General features: G+C 46.4%; 1 protein-coding gene across 1 annotated transcript in view; it reads right to left on the reverse strand.

The window, feature by feature from the left end:
• Positions 1 to 21,476, reverse strand: part of LOC309554185 (alpha-2,8-sialyltransferase 8F-like) — a gene marked incomplete at both ends in the record, with an annotated part of 69,244 nt that overhangs the window by 14,649 nt on the left and 33,119 nt on the right. Inside the window, one exon of the mRNA XM_082255816.1 lies at positions 5,878 to 6,022. Coding sequence (XP_082111942.1) covers positions 5,878 to 6,022 — 145 coding nt within the window. The remainder of the gene's footprint in view (positions 1 to 5,877; positions 6,023 to 21,476) is intronic.

Here is a 21,476-nt window from a genome sequence, read left to right on the forward strand (position 1 = left end):
ATTTAGGATGTATCTGGTCTATAAACCAGAGGTTTGGGAAGTACAGTCTGATAGATTGTTATATATTTAGAAAGTATCTGGCCTATAGAACAGTGGCCCTGGGTGTAACGTTGGATAAATGGATCTATATTTACAATATATCTGGACTATAAACCAAAGGTTGTGGGTATATAGTTTGATAAATGGCTCTATATTTAGGATGTATCTGGTCTGTAAACCAGAGGTTCTGGATGGACAGTTGGATCAATGGTTCTTTATTTGGTATGTATCTGGTCTACAAACCAGAGGCTCGAGAAGTACAGTTTGATAAATTGTTCTATATTTAGAAAGTATCTGGTCTATAGAACAGTGGCCCTGGTTGTAAAGTTGGATAAATGGCTCTATATTTATAATATATCTGGACTATAAACCAAAGGTTCTGGGTGTACAGTTGGATAAATGTTTCTATATTTGGGATGTATCTGTACTATAAACCAGTGGCTATGGATGGACAGTTGGATAAATGACTATATTTCGGGTGTCTCTGGTCTATCAACCAACAGCTCACAATGGACACCACAGAGTTACAAAGAAGTTATATTTATTCCTCAAATAATGAGCCTTTAACTATTACAATAAATATAGAAAAAGAGGGATATGAGAAACCCCCTACGCTTAATGCGCTTGCAACAAATATATATCAAAATTATATATATATATAATGTATTACACGCTTACAAAAGTGCAAAAAAAAAAAAAAACGTATATATGCCGTAGACACTACTACAACATATAAACTCAATCCAGAATCTGAGGACGTCACACGTTGATGACGAAACGCGTAATTTTGGAACGCACGTAGGGGCACGTGACCAGTAGTCTGGTAGGACGGTGTGGAATGCACGCGGAAGCGGGTATTCCCCGTCTCTCTCATACCTGCGGTGATACCGTACCATCCGTGCCTGGACTGTCTCCCTATATATTTTTTTAAGTTTTTTTAACTAGTTCATTTATAGATCTGTCTCCTATGCATGTAAAGTGTTTTTTTATATGACAGTCTATATTTAAATAAATTACTTTTTTTTAATACCTGTCGGCCATGGAGTGCACATATAAGGGAATTCATACCCAGGAGTAGCGTGAGGACCAACAACACAGCTCCATGCCCTGGGAAGAGAAATCTTACTCTCCACAAGCTTGAATGATCTCCCTGCCATGAGGTAAAAAGGGATCCAACCTTTCTGGTGAGCCTTTTGACGTACAGTACCCTCCCTGAGCACTATGGTGACCCTTACAAAATCCCTATTACCGACATCACTTTGCCTGGAATATTATACTGATACATTGTGGACATTATTATTTCACAGGATTTTGTGTTTAATATTTTTTCACAGCTGGATTGAGTTTATATGTTGTAGTAGTGTCTACAGCATATATACGTTTTTGTTTTTTTTTGCACTTTTTTAAGGGTGTAATACATTATATATATATATATATATATATATATATATATATATATATATATACACAGGTCCGTCTCAAAAAATTTGCATATTGTGATAGAGTTCATTATTTTCTGTAATGTACTGATAAACATTAGACTTTCATATATTTTAGATTCATTACACACAACTGAAGTAGTGCAAGCCTTTTATTGTTTTAATATTGATGATTTTTGGCATACAGATCATGAAAAGGTTCTCTAAACGAGCTATTAACCTAATCATCTGAATCAACTAATTAACTCTAAACACCTGCAAAAGATTCCTGAGGCTTTTAAAAACTCCCTAAGACTGCCGACCTGACTGCTGTCCAGAAGGCCATCATTGACACCCTCAAGCAAGAGGGTAAGACACAGAAAGAAATTTCTGAACGAATAGGCTGTTCCCAGAGTGCTGTATCAAGGCACCTCAATGGGAAGTCTGTGGGAAGGAAAAAGTGTGGCAGAAAACGCTGCAGAACGAGAAGAGGTGACCGGACCCTGAGGAAGATTGTGGAGAAGGACCGATTCCAGACCTTGGGGGACCTGCGGAAGCAGTGGACTGAGTCTGGAGTAGAAACATCTAGAGCCACCGTGTACAGGCGTGTGCAGGAAATGGGCTACAGGTGCCGCATTCCCCAGGTCAAGCCACTTTTGAACCAGAAACAGCGGCAGAAGCGCCTGACCTGGGCTACAGAGAAGCAGCACTGGACTGTTGCTCAGTGGTCCAAAGTACTTTTTTCGGATGAAAGCGAATTTTGCATGTCATTCGGAAATCAAGGTGCCAGAGTCTGGAAGAAGACTGGGGAGAGGGAAATGCCAAAATGCCTGAAGTCCAGTGTCAAGTACCCATAGTCAGTGATGGTCTGGGGTGCCATGTCAGCTGCTGGTGTTGGCCCACTGTGTTTTATCAAGGGCAGGGTCAATGCAGCTAGCTATCAGGAGATTTTGGAGCACTTCATGCTTCCATCTGCTGAAAAGCTTTATGGAGATGAAGATTTCATTTTTCAGCACGACCTGGCACCTGCTCACAGTGCCAAAACCACTGGTAAATGGTTTACTGACCATGGTATTACTGTGCTCAATTGGCCTGCCATCTCTCCTGACCTGAACCCCATAGAGAATCTGTGGGATGTTGTGAAGAGAAAGTTGAGAGACGCAAGACCCAACACTCTGGATGAGCTCAAGGCCGCTATCGAAGAATCCTGGGCCTCCATAACACCTCAGCAGTGCCACAGGCTGATTGCCTCCATGCCACGCCGCATTGAAGCAGACATTTCTGCAAAAGGATTCCCGACCAAGTATTGAGTGCATAACTGAACATAATAATGAGAAGGTTGACTTTTTTGTATTAAAAACACTTTTTTTATTGGTCGGATGAAATATGCTAATTTTTTGAGATAGGAATTTTGGTTTTTCATGAGCTGTATGCCAAAAATCATCAATATTAAAAGGCTTGCACCAGTGGCGTAACTAGAACCTTCAGGGCCCCGATGCAAGAAACCATAAAGGGCCCCTCTGACTGGGCCTTCCCTCCCAGCCTATTGGCGGAACGCCAGGGCCGGTCGCAAGTGCAATGTTTGTGTGGTAGTTCTGCCATTGGTGTCAGTAGTTTTTTTTTTTTATTACATTTTTCTACCATTTGCTTTATTCATTTTTTTTTTTTTTTTTTACAATATTATTGTAACAGACTGACCACAGCGTGCCCCCTTTCAATGCAGACTGACCACAGCGTGCCCCCTTTCAATACAGACTGACCACAGTGTGCCCCCTTTCAATGCAGACTGACCACAGCGTGCCCCCTTTCAATGCAGACTGACCACAGTGTGCCCCCTTTCAATGCAGACTGACCACTGCGTGCCCCCTTTCAATGCAGAGAGACCACAGTGTGCCCCCTTTCAAAACAGACTGACCACAGCGTGCCCCCTTTCAATGCAGAGAGACCACAGCGTGCCCCCTTTCAATGCAGACTGACCACAGCGTGCCCCCTTTCAATACAGATAGACCACAGCGTGCCCCCTTTCAATGCAGACTGACCACTGCGTGCCCCCTTTCAATGCAGAGAGATCACAGCGTACCCCCTTTCAATGCATACTGACCACAGCGTGCCCCCTTTCAATGCAGACTGACCACAGTGTGCCCCCTTTCAATACAGACTGACCACAGCGTGCCCCCTTTCAATACAGACTGACCACAGCGTGCCCCCTTTCAATACAGACTGACCACAGTGTGCCTCCTTTCAATGCAGACTGACCACAGCGTGCCCCCTTTCAATGCAGACTGACCACAGTGTGCCCCCTTTCAATGCAGACTGACCACTGCGTGCCCCCTTTCAATGCAGAGAGACCACAGTGTGCCCCCTTTCAAAACAGACTGACCACAGCGTGCCCCCTTTCAATACAGACTGACCACAGCGTGCCCCCTTTCAATGCAGACTGACCACAGCGTGCCCCCTTTCAATACAGAGAGACCACAGCGTGCCCCCTTTCAATGCAGAGAGATCACAGCGTACCCCCTTTCAATGCATACTGACCACAGCGTGCCCCCTTTCAATGCAGACTGACCACAGTGTGCCCCCTTTCAATACAGACTGACCACAGCGTGCCCCCTTTCAATACAGACTGACTACAGCGTGCCCCCTTTCAATGCAGACTGACCACAGCGTGCCCCCTTTCAATGCAGACTGACCACAGTGTGCCCCCTTTCAATGCAGAAAGCCAGTGCATTTACCTGCAGCGGCGGCTTCTCCTCGAGTCATCCCGCCTCCTCCTCGACCAATGGCATGTGTTCGCCTTTCGGCCAATCCGGAAGCGGGTCTTGGACCCGGTTCCTGATTGGCTAGGAGGAGGATCCGTGTGACAATAAGCGAATTTTCATTCGCTATTGTCACACAAATGGGTGGGCTCGGGGCGAACTGCTCTGCGCCCCGGGTCCACCCTTTTCTGAAGCTTTTCTATGACTCGCACTGTCAGGACGGAGCCATCGGCTCCTTCTGACAGCTCCGCTGGCATACACAGGCTCAGCGGCACGGGGGGGGGGGGGGGCTGGACGCAATGATTGTGCGGACCGCAGGTTCCCCACCCCTGCATTGGGGGGTTAAAACAGGCGGTGAGGAGGCAACATATTGCCTTTTCACCTCCGTCAAATGCCTATGAGCATGGATCGCTTTTCAGGGGGATAGCATTTTCTTGCTGGTACTATGAACAAGCTGTAAAAAAAAATAAAAATTAGTTCTGATTGTACACATATATGGGGTCAGGATTAAAAGTAATGTGCACACACACACATAAACGCACATACACACATACACACACATATACATACTCATAAATAAGCACATATATACACACACACACACACACACACACATATATATATATATATATATATATATTAGCATACACACGTACATATATACACACACACATACATACATGCACACACATACATACATACACACACATACATACATTGTGGGACAGTTACTTTGTACTACATTAGTTTTTGGACATTATTATTATTATTATTTGTTTAAAACAGTTTATGTTCTGTCTGTGTGATAATATACTTTTTTACTTTTTTGTGAATGAGTAACCAGTGGCACTATGTAACTACACCTTACGCATTCATATGGAGTGGGTGAATATCTGGGGGCTCCCTTATTTTAAAGGGGGCTCCAGATTCTGATAATTTCTCCCTACTAACATTTCCATCCACTGGGCCAGGCCTAAGGCCCTTGTCCTCATCAACACAGGAATAATATGCTATGTCTGGCAAGGTACCATCCTCATACCAGATCCACATCAAGGATAAGGGTCTGGTACTGATTTTGGGGGGACCTCACACTTTTTTTCTTATCTGATATTGGTTGTTATGGTGCACCGTGCTGCCGCTGGTATCCTAACAACTGATGATATTATCCTACCTGTCCACACAGTGTCCCTGGTTGCTAGGACCCAAGCAGCTTCTTTTTGCTTTTTTTGTGGGGTCCCTCTTATAATTCGTACAAGACCCTCCTCTATATAAGGGTCTGGTATGGATGAAGGCAATCACCTTTTTTAACAGAAGAAAGCTGGCAAATGGAAACTTAATTTACTTGCAATTTACAGATGAGACACTTCACAAGCAGGTATGGTCCTCCTGTGGGCATGCAAGATAAAGAAATTGTGCATTCCCCCTTTAAGCATTATTTTAAAGAGCTGCTTTCACTAAATGGTATTTTTAAACATTTTTTTGTATTGGTACATGCCCCCCCCCCTCTCCTAACTAAAAGTAGCTGTGCAGAAGCAGTTGTAAGCTCTTTAATGGTCTCTCTTTCTTCCTGATACCAATTTATTCTCAAATACTTTATATAGCAGCTGTGAAAACTGTGTGTAAAAACTGACTTTACCTTCAGGAAATTGGCCTTCCGCACTCACCTCTGGTAAGAGATTGTAAAGGCTCTCCGTGACATTTCTGAATTTTCTGTTCTGTGGTTCATACTGAATGACTTGTCCCATCAGAGTGTTCTCCTGTGTCATAACCAACGAGTAGGAGGCATTGCAACATGTTTGGAAATTTGTCCTAAGCAAGATGTAAAAGTAGGTATTAAATCCTGAGAGTTACAATCATTTAATGTACAGGTTCAGCTGCCTATGATTGAAAGGGAACCTGTCCCTATGAGGACTGCCACGTGTGCTGAAATGTATTTTAACCACTTGCCTACGGGGCACTTTCACCCCCTTCCTGCCCAGGTCAATTTTAAGCTTTCAGCACTCTCACACTTTGAATGACAATTGCGCGGTCATGCAACACTGTACCCAAATTACATTTTTATCATTTTCTTTCACACAAATAGAGATTTCTTTTGATGGTTATTAATCATTGCTGAGTTTTTAATTTTTTACTAAAAAAAAAAAAGAAAAAAGACCGAAAAATGTGAAAAAAAGTTTTTTCTTAGTTTCTGTCAGCAAATTTAGTAAATGAGTAATTTTTCTCCTTCACTGATGTGCGTTGATGAGGCGGCACTAATGGGCATTGATAGGCTGCACTTATGGGCACTTATGAGGTGGCATTTATGGGCACTGATGAGGTGGCACTGAAGGGCAATGATTAGGTGGCATTGATGAGGAGGCACTAATATGCTGCACTGATGGGCACTGATAGATGGCACTGATATGCAGCACTGATGAGCACTGATATGCGGCACTGGTGGGCACTGATAGGTGGCATTGGTGGGCACTGATAGGTGGCACTGATGGATACTGATAGGCAGCACTGGTGAGCACTGATAGGTGGCATTGATGGGTGACACTGATGGGCACTAATGGGCGGCACTGATGGACAATGATGGGTAGCACTGATAAGCAGGCACAGATTGAGTCATCACTTATGGGCACTGATTGAGGTCACTGATGGGCAGTCTCCTATACTCTGCTAGATGCCGGAATTTAGCAGACTTTCTTTTTCTTAAATTTTTTTCCTCGCTGACAGCTAAATGAAAAAAAAAAAAAAACATTGCCGGCAAAAATTTGAAAAAAAAAAAAAAAATGGCGTCTAGTCCCCCCCCCCCCAATCCCTACTAGGCCCATCTGGTGTGGCTTTTAAGGGGAACCCCACACCAAAATTTAAAAAAAAATACGTAATTGTACCCCTACTTATTCACCAAAAAAGTGTCAAAAAGAAATAAACACACAGTTTTTGACAATTTCTTTATTAAAAAAAAACAACAAAAAAAAAAAACAACATTCTCCAATGTAGATCCATAGTCAATCATGCCGCCCGCCGCTACCACTGCTGGACCCAAAAGAAAAAAGCTTCGTCCGCGATGAAGGCTAACCACCGACTGCCTGCTCTGCTGTGTGACAGTTCCTAAATAGGTAAGGGACGGAGTTACCTAGGGATGTCACCTGGTGGCAACGCCCCCTTGTGACATCACCGACTGGTGCATGCTGGGTCGGTGACGGCACAAGGGGGAGGTGCCACCAGGTGACGTTGTCGCTTGCCCTGCCCCTTACTTATTAAAGAACTGTCACACAGCGGAGCAGGCAGTCGGCGGTTAGCCTTTTTCGCAGGCAGGGCTTCGCCGTCACCAGGTCTGGCGGTGACGGCGGGCGGCGTGATTGACGATGGATCTGCAAGGGGAGACATTGTTTTTTTTACTTTTAATAAAGGAGTTGTCAAAAACTATGTGTGTGTTTATTTCTTTTTGACTTTTTTTCGGTGAATAAATAGGGTACTTAGTCATTCGCGTGGGGGGGGGGGGGGGGCTGTTGGCTGGCTTGTTAAGGACACCGGTGGTCTGTACTGCTAAATGCCAACAAAAAATGCTAAAACATTAGCATTTCTTGTCCAGTGTTTTACACCAATTTTTAGCTTTCTAGTGTGCATGAGGCCTTATAGTGGTGTGCAAAGTGCTCTGCTGCAAATAGAGAGTGTGGATAACCAAGATTCGACATGGAAATATTGCTGTTTTCAGTTGTATTGTTTGATGGTGCTGAAGTGGAAATTACTTTTTCTTTTACTCAAGTGCAGCCATTTTCTAGCAAACCTCCATTGTATATCCATTTTATATTACCTATGATAGCTATTGAGGTCTGGTATGAGTTTTAAAGGAGGACCCCATGCAAAAATATTACAGCCTGGAAGCCTCCTTGCAAATAAGGGGGCCCCAGATATCCACCCCTGGGGGCCACAGCTATCCACCCCCCCCTTGCCACATGAATGATTGTTTAGTCATTCACAAAGAAAAAATATGCAAGATAAATTAACACACAACACAGTTGACAAAGTAATTTATTAACCACTTGCAGTCCACCCATGGTACATTTACTGCGAGCGGGCGGCGGCTGCAGTCACTGCGATGTATCGGTACATCTTGGCACACATGTGCACTGGTGCACACCCCTGGGGCATGCAGCGGCTCAAACCTCCAAACATTTCCTTAAAAAATGTGCTTAATCTGCATTTAAAAAAGAAAAAACATTTTTTCCTTCATATTTAATTTTAAATACTGTATGTCAGACAGACATTGCTTTTCTAACCTCCTCTTCAAAAAGCACCAATGCGAGGGGAAAACTGAAAATTTATATCAAATACTTACCGTAATTTTCCTTTCCTGATGGACTCCATGGCAGCATACGTATCGGGTTTGGCCCCGCCTCCAAACCTACCCATAGGACCTCACTCCCATAAATCTTTGCTCCTGTTCAGCACACGTGTTCTGTAACTATCCTCCACAGAATCCGGGAGGGAACTCCTGCTACCATGGAGTCCATCAGGAAAGGAAAATTAAGTATTTGATATAAATTTTCCGTTTTCCTGACAGACTCCATGGCAGCATAGGTATCGGGAAATAACTCGCTGTACACACAGGGTGGGCAGGTGCTGAACAGAAAAATTTTAATGCATTTTGTCAAACAGACAGAACTTGCAAACCAAAATTCACAGACGAAAGAGCCGCTGGCTCAACACAGTAATGGGACAAAAACGTGTTAATAGAGGACCTTGACGCTGCTCTACAGATGACTTCAGGAGCCACATGTCTGGAAACTGCCCAGGAGGTAGAGATGCTCCACGTCGAATGAGCTGTAACTACTGCTGGAGGGGTCAAGCCCTTAGCCCTATAAGCCCACTGTATGGTCTGAATGATCCAAGAGGAAATGGATCTCGTCGAGGCCCTTGAACCTTTGTTTTTTCCATAGAAGGTAACGAAAAGATGTTCCGATTTTCTAAAAGAGGAAGTGACTTCCAAATATCTCTTAATACACTTCCCAACATCCAGCGGATGAACCGAGGATTCTTCTTCTTGTCTAAAGGTCGGTAACACTGTTTCTATGTTTTCATGGAAGACAGAAGTCCTTTTTGGTCTCGCATCCAGCATGGGAATGAGCACCACTCTGTCAGGAAAAAATGTTAAGAAAGGCTCTTGTGCCCCGAAGGACCCAATTTCCGACACTCTTTTTGCTGAGGTTACAGCTACCAGAAATACTGTTATCAGAGTAAGTTCCCTTACGGTCAAAGATTCGGACATGTCTTGAATCTGATCCGACAGGAAATCCAGAACTAGAGGCAGATCCCACTTGGGAAACCTAGGTTTTCTTTGAGGTCTGATTCTTACTGCTCCTTTAAAGAATTGACGAATTAAGGCATGACTGGCCCAGGAAACATAGAAACATAGAATGTGTCGGCAGATAAGAACCATTTGGCCCATCTAGTCTGCCCAATATATCTGAATCCTTATGAATAGTCCCTGGCCCTATCTTATATGAAGGATAGCCTTATGCCTATCCCATGCATGCTTAAACTCCTTCACTGTATTTGCAGCTACCACTTCTGCAGGAAGGTTATTCCATGCATCCACTACTCTCTCAGTAAAGTAATACTTCCTCATATTACTTTTAAACCTTTGCCCCTCTAATTTAAAACTGTGTCCTCTTGTGGTAGTTTTTCTTCTTTTGAATATGCTCTCCTCCTTTACCGAGTTGATTCCCTTTATGTATTTAAAAGTTTCTATCATATCCCCTCTATCAAATCCCCGTAAAAGCGGAAATAGCCGAGACCTGGACTCTAAGCGAACTCACCGATAGCGGCAAATCCAATCCTGATTGCAGAAAGCTCAATACGTCCTGGATCTTAATGGAAGATTGAGGATCAGGCCTTGCAGCCAACTGTGCAGAAAATTTTTCCCAGATTCTCTGATAAACTCTGTTCGTTGAGTTTCTTCTGGCACTAAGCAGCGTAGAAATCGCAGTTTCCGGACAGCCTAAGGCCTTTAACCTCCTCCTTTCATCATCCAGACCCTCAGATGTAGACGGGCCAGGCATGGATGGAGTACAGACCCCTGGGACAACAGATCCGGTCTGAAGGGTAGTGGGATTGGGTCTCGGACACTGAGTAGCGTCAGAAGGGGAAACCATGGCCTGTTCGGCCAGAAGGGAATCACCGCCACTACCTCCACTGGCTCCGACCTGACTCTCCGAAGAAACTGTAACACAATCGGAATTGGTGGGAAGGCGTATGCCCTGTGGAATCTCCACTGATCCGAGAGTGCATCCATCCCTGATGCTTGTGGATCTCTGAATCTTGTATAGTACTTCGGCAGTTTGTAGTTGCAGGGGGAGGCGAAGAGGTCTACCTCTGGAGAGAACCCCAATGTTAGGATCCAGTCGAATGTTTCCCTGTGAAGGGACCATTCGTTGTTGTCCAGGTCCACTCTGGACAGGAAGACTGCTTTGACATTCTGGACTCCTGGAACATAACCCGCTGAATGATTCGAGAGATTTCTTTGTGCCCAGGACATAATCGGTTCCACTTCCCTCAATAGGGACCAGCTGCGCGTTCCCCCCTGCTTCCTCACGTATGCTACTGCTGAGGTGTTGTCCAGACGTAGCATGACAGGTTGCTCTTTTGTTAGGTGAGAAAATGCTCGTAGAGCTTGGAATGCTGCTCGGAGTTCCAGTATGTTGGACACTATTCCCCGAGTGGAAAACTCCCACCTGCCCTGTGCCACCTCCGACAAACAGTGGGCACCCCAGCCTATGTTGCTGGCGTCCGAGGTGATCACTACCCACGGAGCTGGCTTCAGAGAGTGGCAGTTCAGCAGGTGGTCTCTGCATAACCACCAGGGGAGACTCGCTCTCATGGAAGGGGTTAAGAAGATGCGTTGATCCAGATGCCACGTATCCCATTGCTGTAGGAATCCCTTCTGAAAGGGTCTCATCCTCCACAGGGCCCACTTCAACATGGGGACTACTGCGACCATAGTCCCGACTACCTTCAGGCATTGACGTGCCTGAAGATGAGAGGATGAGAGGGCAAAGCGAATCCTGTCTCGAAGTGTCCCTATTTTTTCCTCTGGAAGAGAGATAGTCGCCTTCTCTGTGTTGAACAGGGCGCCCAAGTAGATCAGGGACTGAGTTGGAATCAGGTGGCTCTTCTCCTCGTTGAGTAACCATCCAAACTTCTGGAGAGTGGACACGACCTGCTCCAGATGAACTAATAGCTGATCTCTGTCTTGGGACAACAGGAGGAGATCGTCCAAATAATGGTGAAGTCGGATACCTCTCAATCTCAGTAGGGCTACCACGGCCAATAAGATTTTTGAAAAGGTCCGTGGAGATGTTGAGAGCCCGAATGGGAGACAGATAAATTGAAGATGTAATCCTCCCACTTCGAACCGGAGAAACCTTTGAAAATCTTCGGCCACAGGGACATGAAAGTAGGCGTCCTTCAAGTCGATGGACACCATCCAATCGGCCGGCTGGACTGATTGCTGTATAGACAACAGGGTCTCCATTTTGAACCTTTCTTTTTTGATGAATTTGTTCAAAAAGGTCAAATCTATGACTGGTCTCCAAGATCCGTTTTTCTTTTGGACCAGAAAAAGCGGAGAGTATATTCCTTGGCCTCGCTCGGACTCTGGAACGGAGATGACAGCCCCTTAGACAATAAGAGATTCGACGTAAGAAAATAAAATTTGACGCCTTTCTTCTAGGAATGGTATGGCAGTAGGCAGGAACCTTGAGCCTGGTATCTCCTTGAAGACCCACTTGTGGCCTGAGGATACCGTCCTGACAGCCCAGGGGTCCTGAATCAAAGCCGCCCAGACATGGCGGAAGGAGCGTAGACGTGCACCCACTTGACATGCCTGAGCGGGCCCACCTTCAAAAAGACTTAGTGGGCTCGCGGTCCCCTGAGGAGACATTCTTCGTCGTCTTCCTGGAAGACTGTCTGGATCTCCAGTTTCGGTTGAATTCACGACCAGGTCTATAAGAACGAGCCTCCCTGGCCCGGTCAGGAACGAACTTCCTAGTAGGCTGTCCTTTCTTGATGTTGAACTGGCGCCGATCCTGCGGAAGAAACCCAGACTTACCGCCCGTAGCCCGAGTTATAGCCTCATCAAGTTTGTTCCCGAAAAGGGAGGACCCCTCAAAGGGGATACGGCACCAAACTTGCTTTGATGCTGGATCCGCAACCCAAGGGCGGAGCCAAAGGGCTCTCTTAGCTGTGACCGAGGACAGCATAACTCTTGCCAACAGACGGATCAGGTCTATGGAAGCTTCCCCAAGGAACGACGAGGCCAGCCTAAGCTCTTGGATTGGGGCACTTCTGGCCACCTCTTCCGACACCGATCTGACCGACTCATCTACCACATCAGCACAAGATTCCATAGCCTTGGATAGAGAGGCTAAAGCCAGGACTGGCTTGCAGGCCATACCTGCTGTAAGGTAGATTCTTTTCAAATCGGAGTCCATCCTTCGGTCCAACGGGTCTTTAAATGAGACCGTATCTTCTAAGGAAAGGGTCACATGCTTGACCAGTCTCATGACTGCTGCGTCAACTAGAGGAGGAGACTCAAGATGTTTCACATCATCCTCTTTGAAGGGGTAAAGTTTCGCCATCTTGGATACTAAGGAATTCTTTCGTTCCACCTTTCTCCACTCCTCCGAAATAATTTCTCCCAACTCTCCCAGAAAGGGAAAATTAACCCGCTCCTTGTTGAGCTGTTTAAAGTACTTCTTTTGTTTGGGAGAGGGAACAGCTGACTCCTCCCAGTTTAAGGTCTCTCTGACCGCTTTAACCAGGGAAGGCACCAAAGAATATTCGAAACCCAGGCAGGGATCCTCATCTTCAGAGTCGCTACCTGACAAGAACATCGACTGATGGCTTGCATGGGCGGACTCAAAATCTTCATGTACTTGAAGTGCTACAGGGGAAGGGCTTGGGGAGGCCGTTGCAGTGTCTTGAGAACGACTGACACCCATCTCGGCCAAAGAGTCCTTCACTACCCTCTTGACCAAAGCCTCAATGCGTTGATCGGAAGTATCCCTTTCTCCCGCAGCCTGGGAGAAACATCCATCACAGAAGGACTTTCTTTCCGGGACACTAGCGCCACAGCCCCTGCAACCTGCTTTGTCAGGTCTCCGTGAGTGGCTGGCTGAAGTGGACGCCTTATGATGATGGGAGCCCGAACAGGATTTCCCTGTAGAGTGCCGGTGGCGAGAACTCGAACGTCTTTCGCTTCTTTGAGAAGAATGCCTAGTCTCTGAACGAGGAGGGCTGAAAACAAAAGAAACAAAAAAAAAACAGACAGGAAGCTAGGAACACTTGAGTTCCAACCCCCACCCCCAATAACCCACACCCCACTAAGAAGCCCCCAATACCTGTTAGGGGCGGGCTGACCACCGGAGGTCAAAGTAGCTTCCATTCTGGTGCTGACCTACAGAGATGAGCCGGACAGCAATGTCAGAAACCATGAAGCACATAGGGGGGGGGGGGCGCTCCCAAACTGGGGCCAGTTACTCACCAGTAACCAGGAGAAATCCAGGCAGAGCGGCAGCAAGCAGCAGGTCCAAAAACGATCGCTGTAGTCAAAAGGTAAACCCAGTATCAGCAGTGTGTATAAACACAACACTGCTGACAGTTCTGGGGTTTAAATATGGCGCCTGGTGACGTCATCAGCGATCGCCACCGACGCCGACTCACTGCGCATGCGCCGAGCTCTTACTGCGCATGCGCGAGAGCCAAGCCTCGTTCCCGAGGCGCCGCACATGCGCAGTAGCGTACCGCTCCGGAGGCCGGTCAGGAAGTGAATCGCTGACCGGCCCCGGACCACCAGCCACCAGGGAAGGCAGGAAAAAACCAGGTAAGAACAAATAAGGCATAAATAAGCAAATAAATACAATAATAGCTGCCATGGAGGACTTTATTACTCACGAACCACAGACCACCAGGGATGGATGCACACACCGGACTTATCACATTCTAGGGTACCGGCCACCCGCAGCAGCTGGGCTTTTTGGCCAAGGCTGCATACATCTTCGCCCCTACTCCATACCCCGCAGCAGCTGGGGCTTATTGGAGAGCTCAATACCCGACTGGTAGAGCCATCCATCACCCGGAATCCATCTTCAGGTAGGATATCAGGTAATCCTTTGGAGGACAAAAAAGAACACGTGTGCTGAACAGGAGCAAAGATTTATGGGAGTGAGGTCCTATGGGTAGGTTTGGAGGCGGGGCCAAATCCGATACGTATGCTGCCATGGAGTCTGTCAGGAAAATAATTATTTTACAGTATTTAGGGTAAAAAAATAATTTTTCATTTTTTCATTCATACATTACAGTGAGATACACCCATTGCATACTGTTGTATTGCGCCTTGCAATAAAAAAAAACTATTTAGGGGACAAAAGAGTTTATTGTTGCCCTGTCTGCATATGTTACAGTGACATACACCCATTGGGTACTGTTGAATTGCGCCTTGCAATAAAAAAAAAACTATTTAGGGGACAAAAGGGTTTATTGCAGTGTTAATTTTGGCAGCAAATTTTAATTTAGTTTTAGTCTTAGTCTTAGGACTAAAATGGCATTTTAGTTTTAGTCCTATTTTAGTCTTCTGCAAGTGTTTTAGTTTTAGTCGTATTTAGTCGACTAAAACTCCAGTACATTTCAGTCGACTAAAACGCCCTACATTTTAGTCGACTAAAACTCATTTTAGTCATCTATAATCAAATGGGTGTAGTTCAATTGTAATTTGTAATGCATTATTTAAGCATTTCTCTACAATTTCCAAACTCATTATATACTACTGCTGGTCCTGGAGTGAAAAATCTAATATGTTATTATTTATGCTTTGAGCATGCACCAGTGTTAATTTTTGGCAGCAAATTTTGATTTAGTTTTAGTTATAGTCTTTTGACTAAAATGCCATTTTAATTTTAGTCGTATTTTAGTCTTAAGACTAAAATGCCATTTTAGTTTTAGTCGTATTTTAGTCATCTGAATTGTGTTAGTCGACGAAAACGTTTTAGTCGGTTTTAGTCGACGAAATTAACACTGGTTTATTGCTGCCCTGTACGCATATGTTACAGTGACATACACCCATTGCGTACTGTTGAATTGTGCCTTGCAATAAAAAAAATATTTAGGGGACCAAAAAAGTTGATTGCGGCCCTGTCTGCATATGTTACAGTGAGATACACCCATTGCATACTGTTCTATTGCGCCATGCAATAAAAAAAAAACTATTTAGGGGACAGAAAGATATTAAATTGCGGCTTAGTCTGTATCTGTACGTGTGAGATACACTCATTGGACACTGTTGTTCTAGTCCGCTTTCAATAAACACCCATTTAGGGGAAAAATATTACATTGCGGATTAGTCTGCATATTTTACTGTGAGATACACTCGTTGTATACTGTTGTTCTAGTCTGCTATTAAATAAACACCTACGGCCTAGTCTGCATCTGTACCTGTACGTGTGAGATACACCCGCTGTATACTGTTGTATTGCGCCTTGCAATAAAAACCCATTTCGGGGAAGATCCAAAATTCGATAAATATGAGGAGAAGGTCAAATAAGGGACGTGGCCTGGGTCGTGGTGTTGCTGGTGGAGCTCCTGTTGCAAGGAGAGGACGTGGTCGATCTGTGCCAGCTACACGCACAGGTAAAACACCTTCCTCAAATGTTGAGGCCAGAAGAAGTACAGGCGATAGTAGATTGGGTTGCTGACGGTGCCTCCAGTTCCTTCACATTGTCTCCCACCCAGTCTTCTGCTGAAAGGTCAGAGTTGGCACCTGCAGCCGATGTCAATCAAACTGTCATCGCACCCCCTTGCAAATCAGCCAAGCAGTCTGAGCCCCAATTCATGCAGCAATCTCTTCTTCTTTTTGATGACTCTGTTAGCATGGTTTCCCAGGGCCATCCATCTAGCCCTGCCCCAGAAGAGGAAGAGATTGAGTGCACCGATGCCCAACCACTTATGTTTCCAGATGAGTACATGGGAGGACAATCGCAGCACATCTTGGATGATGACGAAACACAGGTGCCAACTGCTGCGGAATTCCAAATTGTGGAGACCAACAAGGGTTGCAGGGGAGAAGACTGGGTGGAAGACGATGTGGAGGACGATGAGGTCCTCGACCCCACATGGAATGAACGTCATGCAGGTGACCTGAGTAGTTTGGAGGAAGAGACGGTGGTCGCACAGAGCCACCAGCACAGCAGAAGAGGGAGCAGGGTGCAAAAGCAGAGCGACCGTGCCCTAGAAACTACGCCTGCTACTGCCCAACGCAGCAAGGGACCGAGCACACCAAAGCCAGCTCACAGGAGTTCCCTAGCGTGGCAGTTCTTCAGACAATGTGATGATGACAGGACACAAGTGGTTTGCATGCTGTGCAATCAGAGCCTGAAGCGAGGCATAAACCTTCTCAACCTGAGCACAACCTGCATGACCAGGCATCTAAGTGCAAAGCATGAGCTGCAGTGGAGTGAACACCTCAAAAACCAAGAAAGGTCTCTGGCTCCTCCTGCTTCCTCTTCTGCTGCTGCAGTCTTGGCCTCTTCATCCACCTCTGTAGTGACAGTGGCATCTGCCACCCTGCAAACAGAGGATCCACCAGCAACACCACCACTTGGGTCACCAACAACCATCTCCACAATGTCCCGTGGAAGCGTTCAGCTTTCTATCTCCCAAACACTGGAGCGGAAGAGGAAGTACACCCCTACCCACCCGCGATCCCTGGTCCTGAATGCCAGCATTTCAAAATTCCTGGCCTTTGAAATGCTGTCATTCCGGCTGGTGGAGACGCAGAGTTTTAAGAGCCTTATGGCGGTGGCTGTCCCACAGTACGTCGTGCCCAGCCTCCACTACTTTTCCAGGCAAGCCATCCCTTCCCTTCACAACCAAGTGGGTGACAAAATTAGGTGTGCACTGCGCAACACCATCTGTGGCAAGGTCCACCTAACTACGAATACGTGGACTAGTAAGCACGGTCAGGGACGTTATATCTCCCTAACAGCACACTGGGTAAATGCAATGGCGGCTGGGCCTGAGGCGGATAGCAGTTTCGTGCATGTCCTTCCACCACCGAGGATTGCAGGGTGCTTCAGTTTGCCTCCTGTTCCTAACTCCTCCTTCTCCGCTTCCTCATCCTCTACCTTTTAAAACTTGCCTGTTTGGGTGAAAAACCACACACCGCGCAGGAGTTGTGGAGGGGCATTGAACTGCAGACCGATGAGTGGTTGCTGCCAGTGAGCCTCAAGCCCGGCCTGGTGGTGTGCAATAACGGGTGAAATCTCATAGCAGCTCTGGGCTTAGCCGGTTTGACACACATCTCTTGCTTGGCGCATGTGCTGAATTTGGTGGTGCAGAGGTTCCTTACAAATTACCACGATATGTCAGAGCTGCTGCACAAAGTGCGGGCCATCTGTGCACACTTTCGGCGTTCTCACCCTGCTCCTGCTTGCCTGTCAGGGCTGCAGTGTAACTTCGGCCTTCCCGCTCACCGCCTCATATGTGACGTGCCCACAAGGTGGAACTCCACCTTGCACATGCTAGCCAGACTGTGCAGGCAGCAGCAGGCCATAGTGGAGTCTCAGCTGCAGCACGCACGCGTTAGTCGCTCTGCGGAACAGCACCACTTCACCACCAATAACTGAACCACCATGCGAGACCTGTGTGCCTTGTTGCGCTGTTTCGAGTACTCCACCAACATGGCCAGTGCGGATGACGCCGTTCTCAGCTTAGCTATCCCACTTCTATGCCTTCTTGAAAAAACACTTTGGGCAATGATGGAAGAGGATGTGGCACAGGATAAGGAGGAGGAGGAGGAGGATGAAGAGGTAACATTTCCAAGGCTTTCAGGGCAGTCATTCGCAAGTGGCTCCAAGGGTGGGTTCCTGCACACACAAACGCCAGGGACACAATTTTCCAGCACGGGCACAGTTCTGGAGGATGACGAGGAGGAGGAGATGGAGGAGGATATGGAACCATGTTCACAGCAGGGTGGCACCCAGGCCAGCTCATGGCCATCACTGGTGCATGGCTGGGGGGATACGGAGGACACAGAGGATACACCTCCCACAGAGGACAGCTTTTCGTTGCCTCTGGGCAGCCTGGCACACATGAGCGATTACATGCTGCAGTGTCTCCGCAATGACCGCCGAGTTTCCCACATAGTAACTTGTGCTGATTACTGGGTGGCCACCTTGCTGGATCCCCGTTACAAGGACAACGTACCATCCTTAATTCCCTCACTGAAGCGTGATCGCAAGATGCGCGAGTACAAGCGCAAGCTGGTAGATGCGCTGCTGGTGGCATTCCCACCTGACAGCGCGGGGCACAGTGGAAGCACAAGGCCAAGGCAGGGGAGGAGGAGGAAGAGGTCGTCAACACTGCCAGGGCACCGCCAGCACCGCAGAAGGCAGGGTTAGCATGGCCGATATGTGGAAAAGCTTTGTCAGCAAGCCACAACAAGCAGCAGCACCAGCAGCTGATATGGAACGTCTTAGCAGGAGGCAGCATTTCACTAACATGGTGGAGCAGTGCACAAGCCTAGACGTACTGAATGACAGGTCTGCCCCCTTCAACTTCTGGGTCTCCAAGTTGGGCACATGGCCTGAGCTTTCCCTTTATGCCTTGGAGGTGCTGGCCTGCCCTGCAGCCAGTGTATTATCTGAACGGGTATTTAGCACGGCTGGGGGCGTTATCACAGACAAGCGCAGCTGCCTGTCCAGAGCCAATGTGGACAAGCTCACGTTCATTAACATGGACAGCTGCGCTTGTCTGTGATAATGCCCCCAGCCATGCTAAATACCCGTTCAGATAATACACTGGCTGCAGGGCAGGCCAACACCTCCAAGGCATAAAGGGAAAGCTCAGGCCATGTGCCCAACTTGGAGACCCAGAAGTTGAAGGGGGCAGACCTGTCATTCAGTACGTCTAGGCATGTGTACTGCTCCGAATTGAGAGTGGGGGAAAAAGAGATTGGACTTTATAGGCACCAATATAAAATGGTATGTTCTTTATTAGAAAATTTTTCACAAAAAACACATACATAATAAACCACAAAAAGAGGGGACATATAAAAAGAGCAACATGTCATATATGTTAATAATTGCAGTATGGCGGCAGAGCCTACAAAAAGTAGTGCAAGTCACATAGCCTTATCAGATATTGGTTATTATACAGTGTTCACAAGTGATACAAAGAAGACCTGTGTTCATGAGGCGGCCCTGGAGAAGGGATAACCGTCTCCAAAGGGTCGTCTGTATATAGTAGACGCAGATGTTAGGTTGAATCCCAGCTGCTCTGCATGTTTCGCTTAACCTATTAAGCTTCTTCTGGAGCATATGGTAAAGACAAACATCTGAAAAAGATATTACAGGTGAAAAAACTTTCTGATGAATCATGCCATAAAGGCTGGAAAGGGTAATAACGAGGGGGATCGGTACGCTGCAGTTAGAACAAGGAGCCAAGTAGAAACGTCCAAGCTATCATAAGATATAGAGCTTGGAGTAACATAGATATAGAGCAAAGTATTGGCTTATTACTATGGAGGGTATGGTCCCATAGAGAAATAATGTGTGGCGACCAAGTGGGGAAAAAAGCCCCGACCCACAGACCCAAATCAAGGACCAGTGAGGCAAAAAGCTCACATGCCAATGGACCAATGGTATGTTAAGGCTGTGGATCCTGATACTGCAGCGACCGTGTGTACACCCCCCCGGATGGGGATACCGCCTTGATGGCGGTATCCCCATCCGGGGGGGTGTACACACGGTCGCTGCAGTATCAGGATCCACAGCCTTAACATACCATTGGTCCATTGGCATGTGAGCTTTTTGCCTCACTGGTCCTTGATTTGGGTCTGTGGGTCGGGGCTTTTTTCCCCACTTGGTCGCCACACATTATTTCTCTATGGGACCATACCCTCCATAGTAATAAGCCAATACTTTGCTCTATATCTATGTTACTCCAAGCTCTATATCTTATGATAGCTTGGACGTTTCTACTTGGCTCCTTGTTCTAACTGCAGCGTACCGATCCCCCTCGTTATTACCCTTTCCAGCCTTTATGGCATGATTCATCAGAAAGTTTTTTCACCTGTAATATCTTTTTCAGATGTTTGTCTTTACCATATGCTCCAGAAGAAGCTTAATAGGTTAAGCGAAACATGCAGAGCAGCTGGGATTCAACCTAACATCTGCGTCTACTATATACAGACGACCCTTTGGAGACGGTTATCCCTTCTCCAGGGCCGCCTCATGAACACAGGTCTTCTTTGTATCACTTGTGAACACTGTATAATAACCAATATCTGATAAGGCTATGTGACTTGCACTACTTTTTGTAGGCTCTGCCGCCATACTGCAATTATTAACATATATGACATGTTGCTCTTTTTATATGTCCCCTCTTTTTGTGGTTTATTATGTATGTGTTTTTTGTGAAAAATTTTCTAATAAAGAACATACCATTTTATATTGGTGCCTATAAAGTCCAATCTCTTTTTCCCCCACTCTCAATTCTGTTAATTAGGATGTGGCACTTTTTAGCTACTTTTTCTTTGGTGCGCCTAGACATCCTGCGACCTAGGAGCGCACATATCTAATTATCCCAATGTGTACTGCTCCACCATGTTAGTGAAATGCTGCCTCCTGCTAAGACGTTCCATATCAGCTGCTGCTGCTTCCGTACCTTGTGCAGAATAGTCATGTATACCGGCCTTACCTAGCCATTGCTGGATTTGATCTTTCTTACTATTTTGGGGTGTACCCGAATTTAAATTTTTTTTTATTAAAAACCAAAACCAGCGTTGGCTACCTCATCCTCCTCCTCCACTGCCACCGCCGCTTCCACCTACACCGCCATATCCACCGCCATATCCTCCGCCACCTCAACCTCCTACTCCATATGGGCCTCGTCCTCCTCCTACATCATTCAAGATGATTATTTTTTATTTTTCTGTGTTTCTGTTCTTTTAAGTTATTTCCCTATCCACATTTGTTTGCAGAGCACTTGTCGTGATCTTAAGATGATTTTGCTGCCATTTGCAGCCCTCTAGCCCTTTCCATGTGTGTTTTAGAGGCATTTTAGTGCTCAAAGGTTCGGGTCTCCATTGACTTCAATGGGGTTCGGGATCGGGACAAAGTTCGGGTTAAGTCCGGGTCACGAACCCGGACTTTTTTTTCAAGTTCGGCCGAACCCGAACATCCAGGTGTTCGCTCAACTCTAGCGAGGAGATCTCCAATGT

This window comes from Pelophylax lessonae (assembly GCF_965119305.1).
Source record: "Pelophylax lessonae genome assembly, chromosome: 4".
In the NCBI taxonomy this organism is placed as follows: Eukaryota; Metazoa; Chordata; class Amphibia; order Anura; family Ranidae; genus Pelophylax; species Pelophylax lessonae.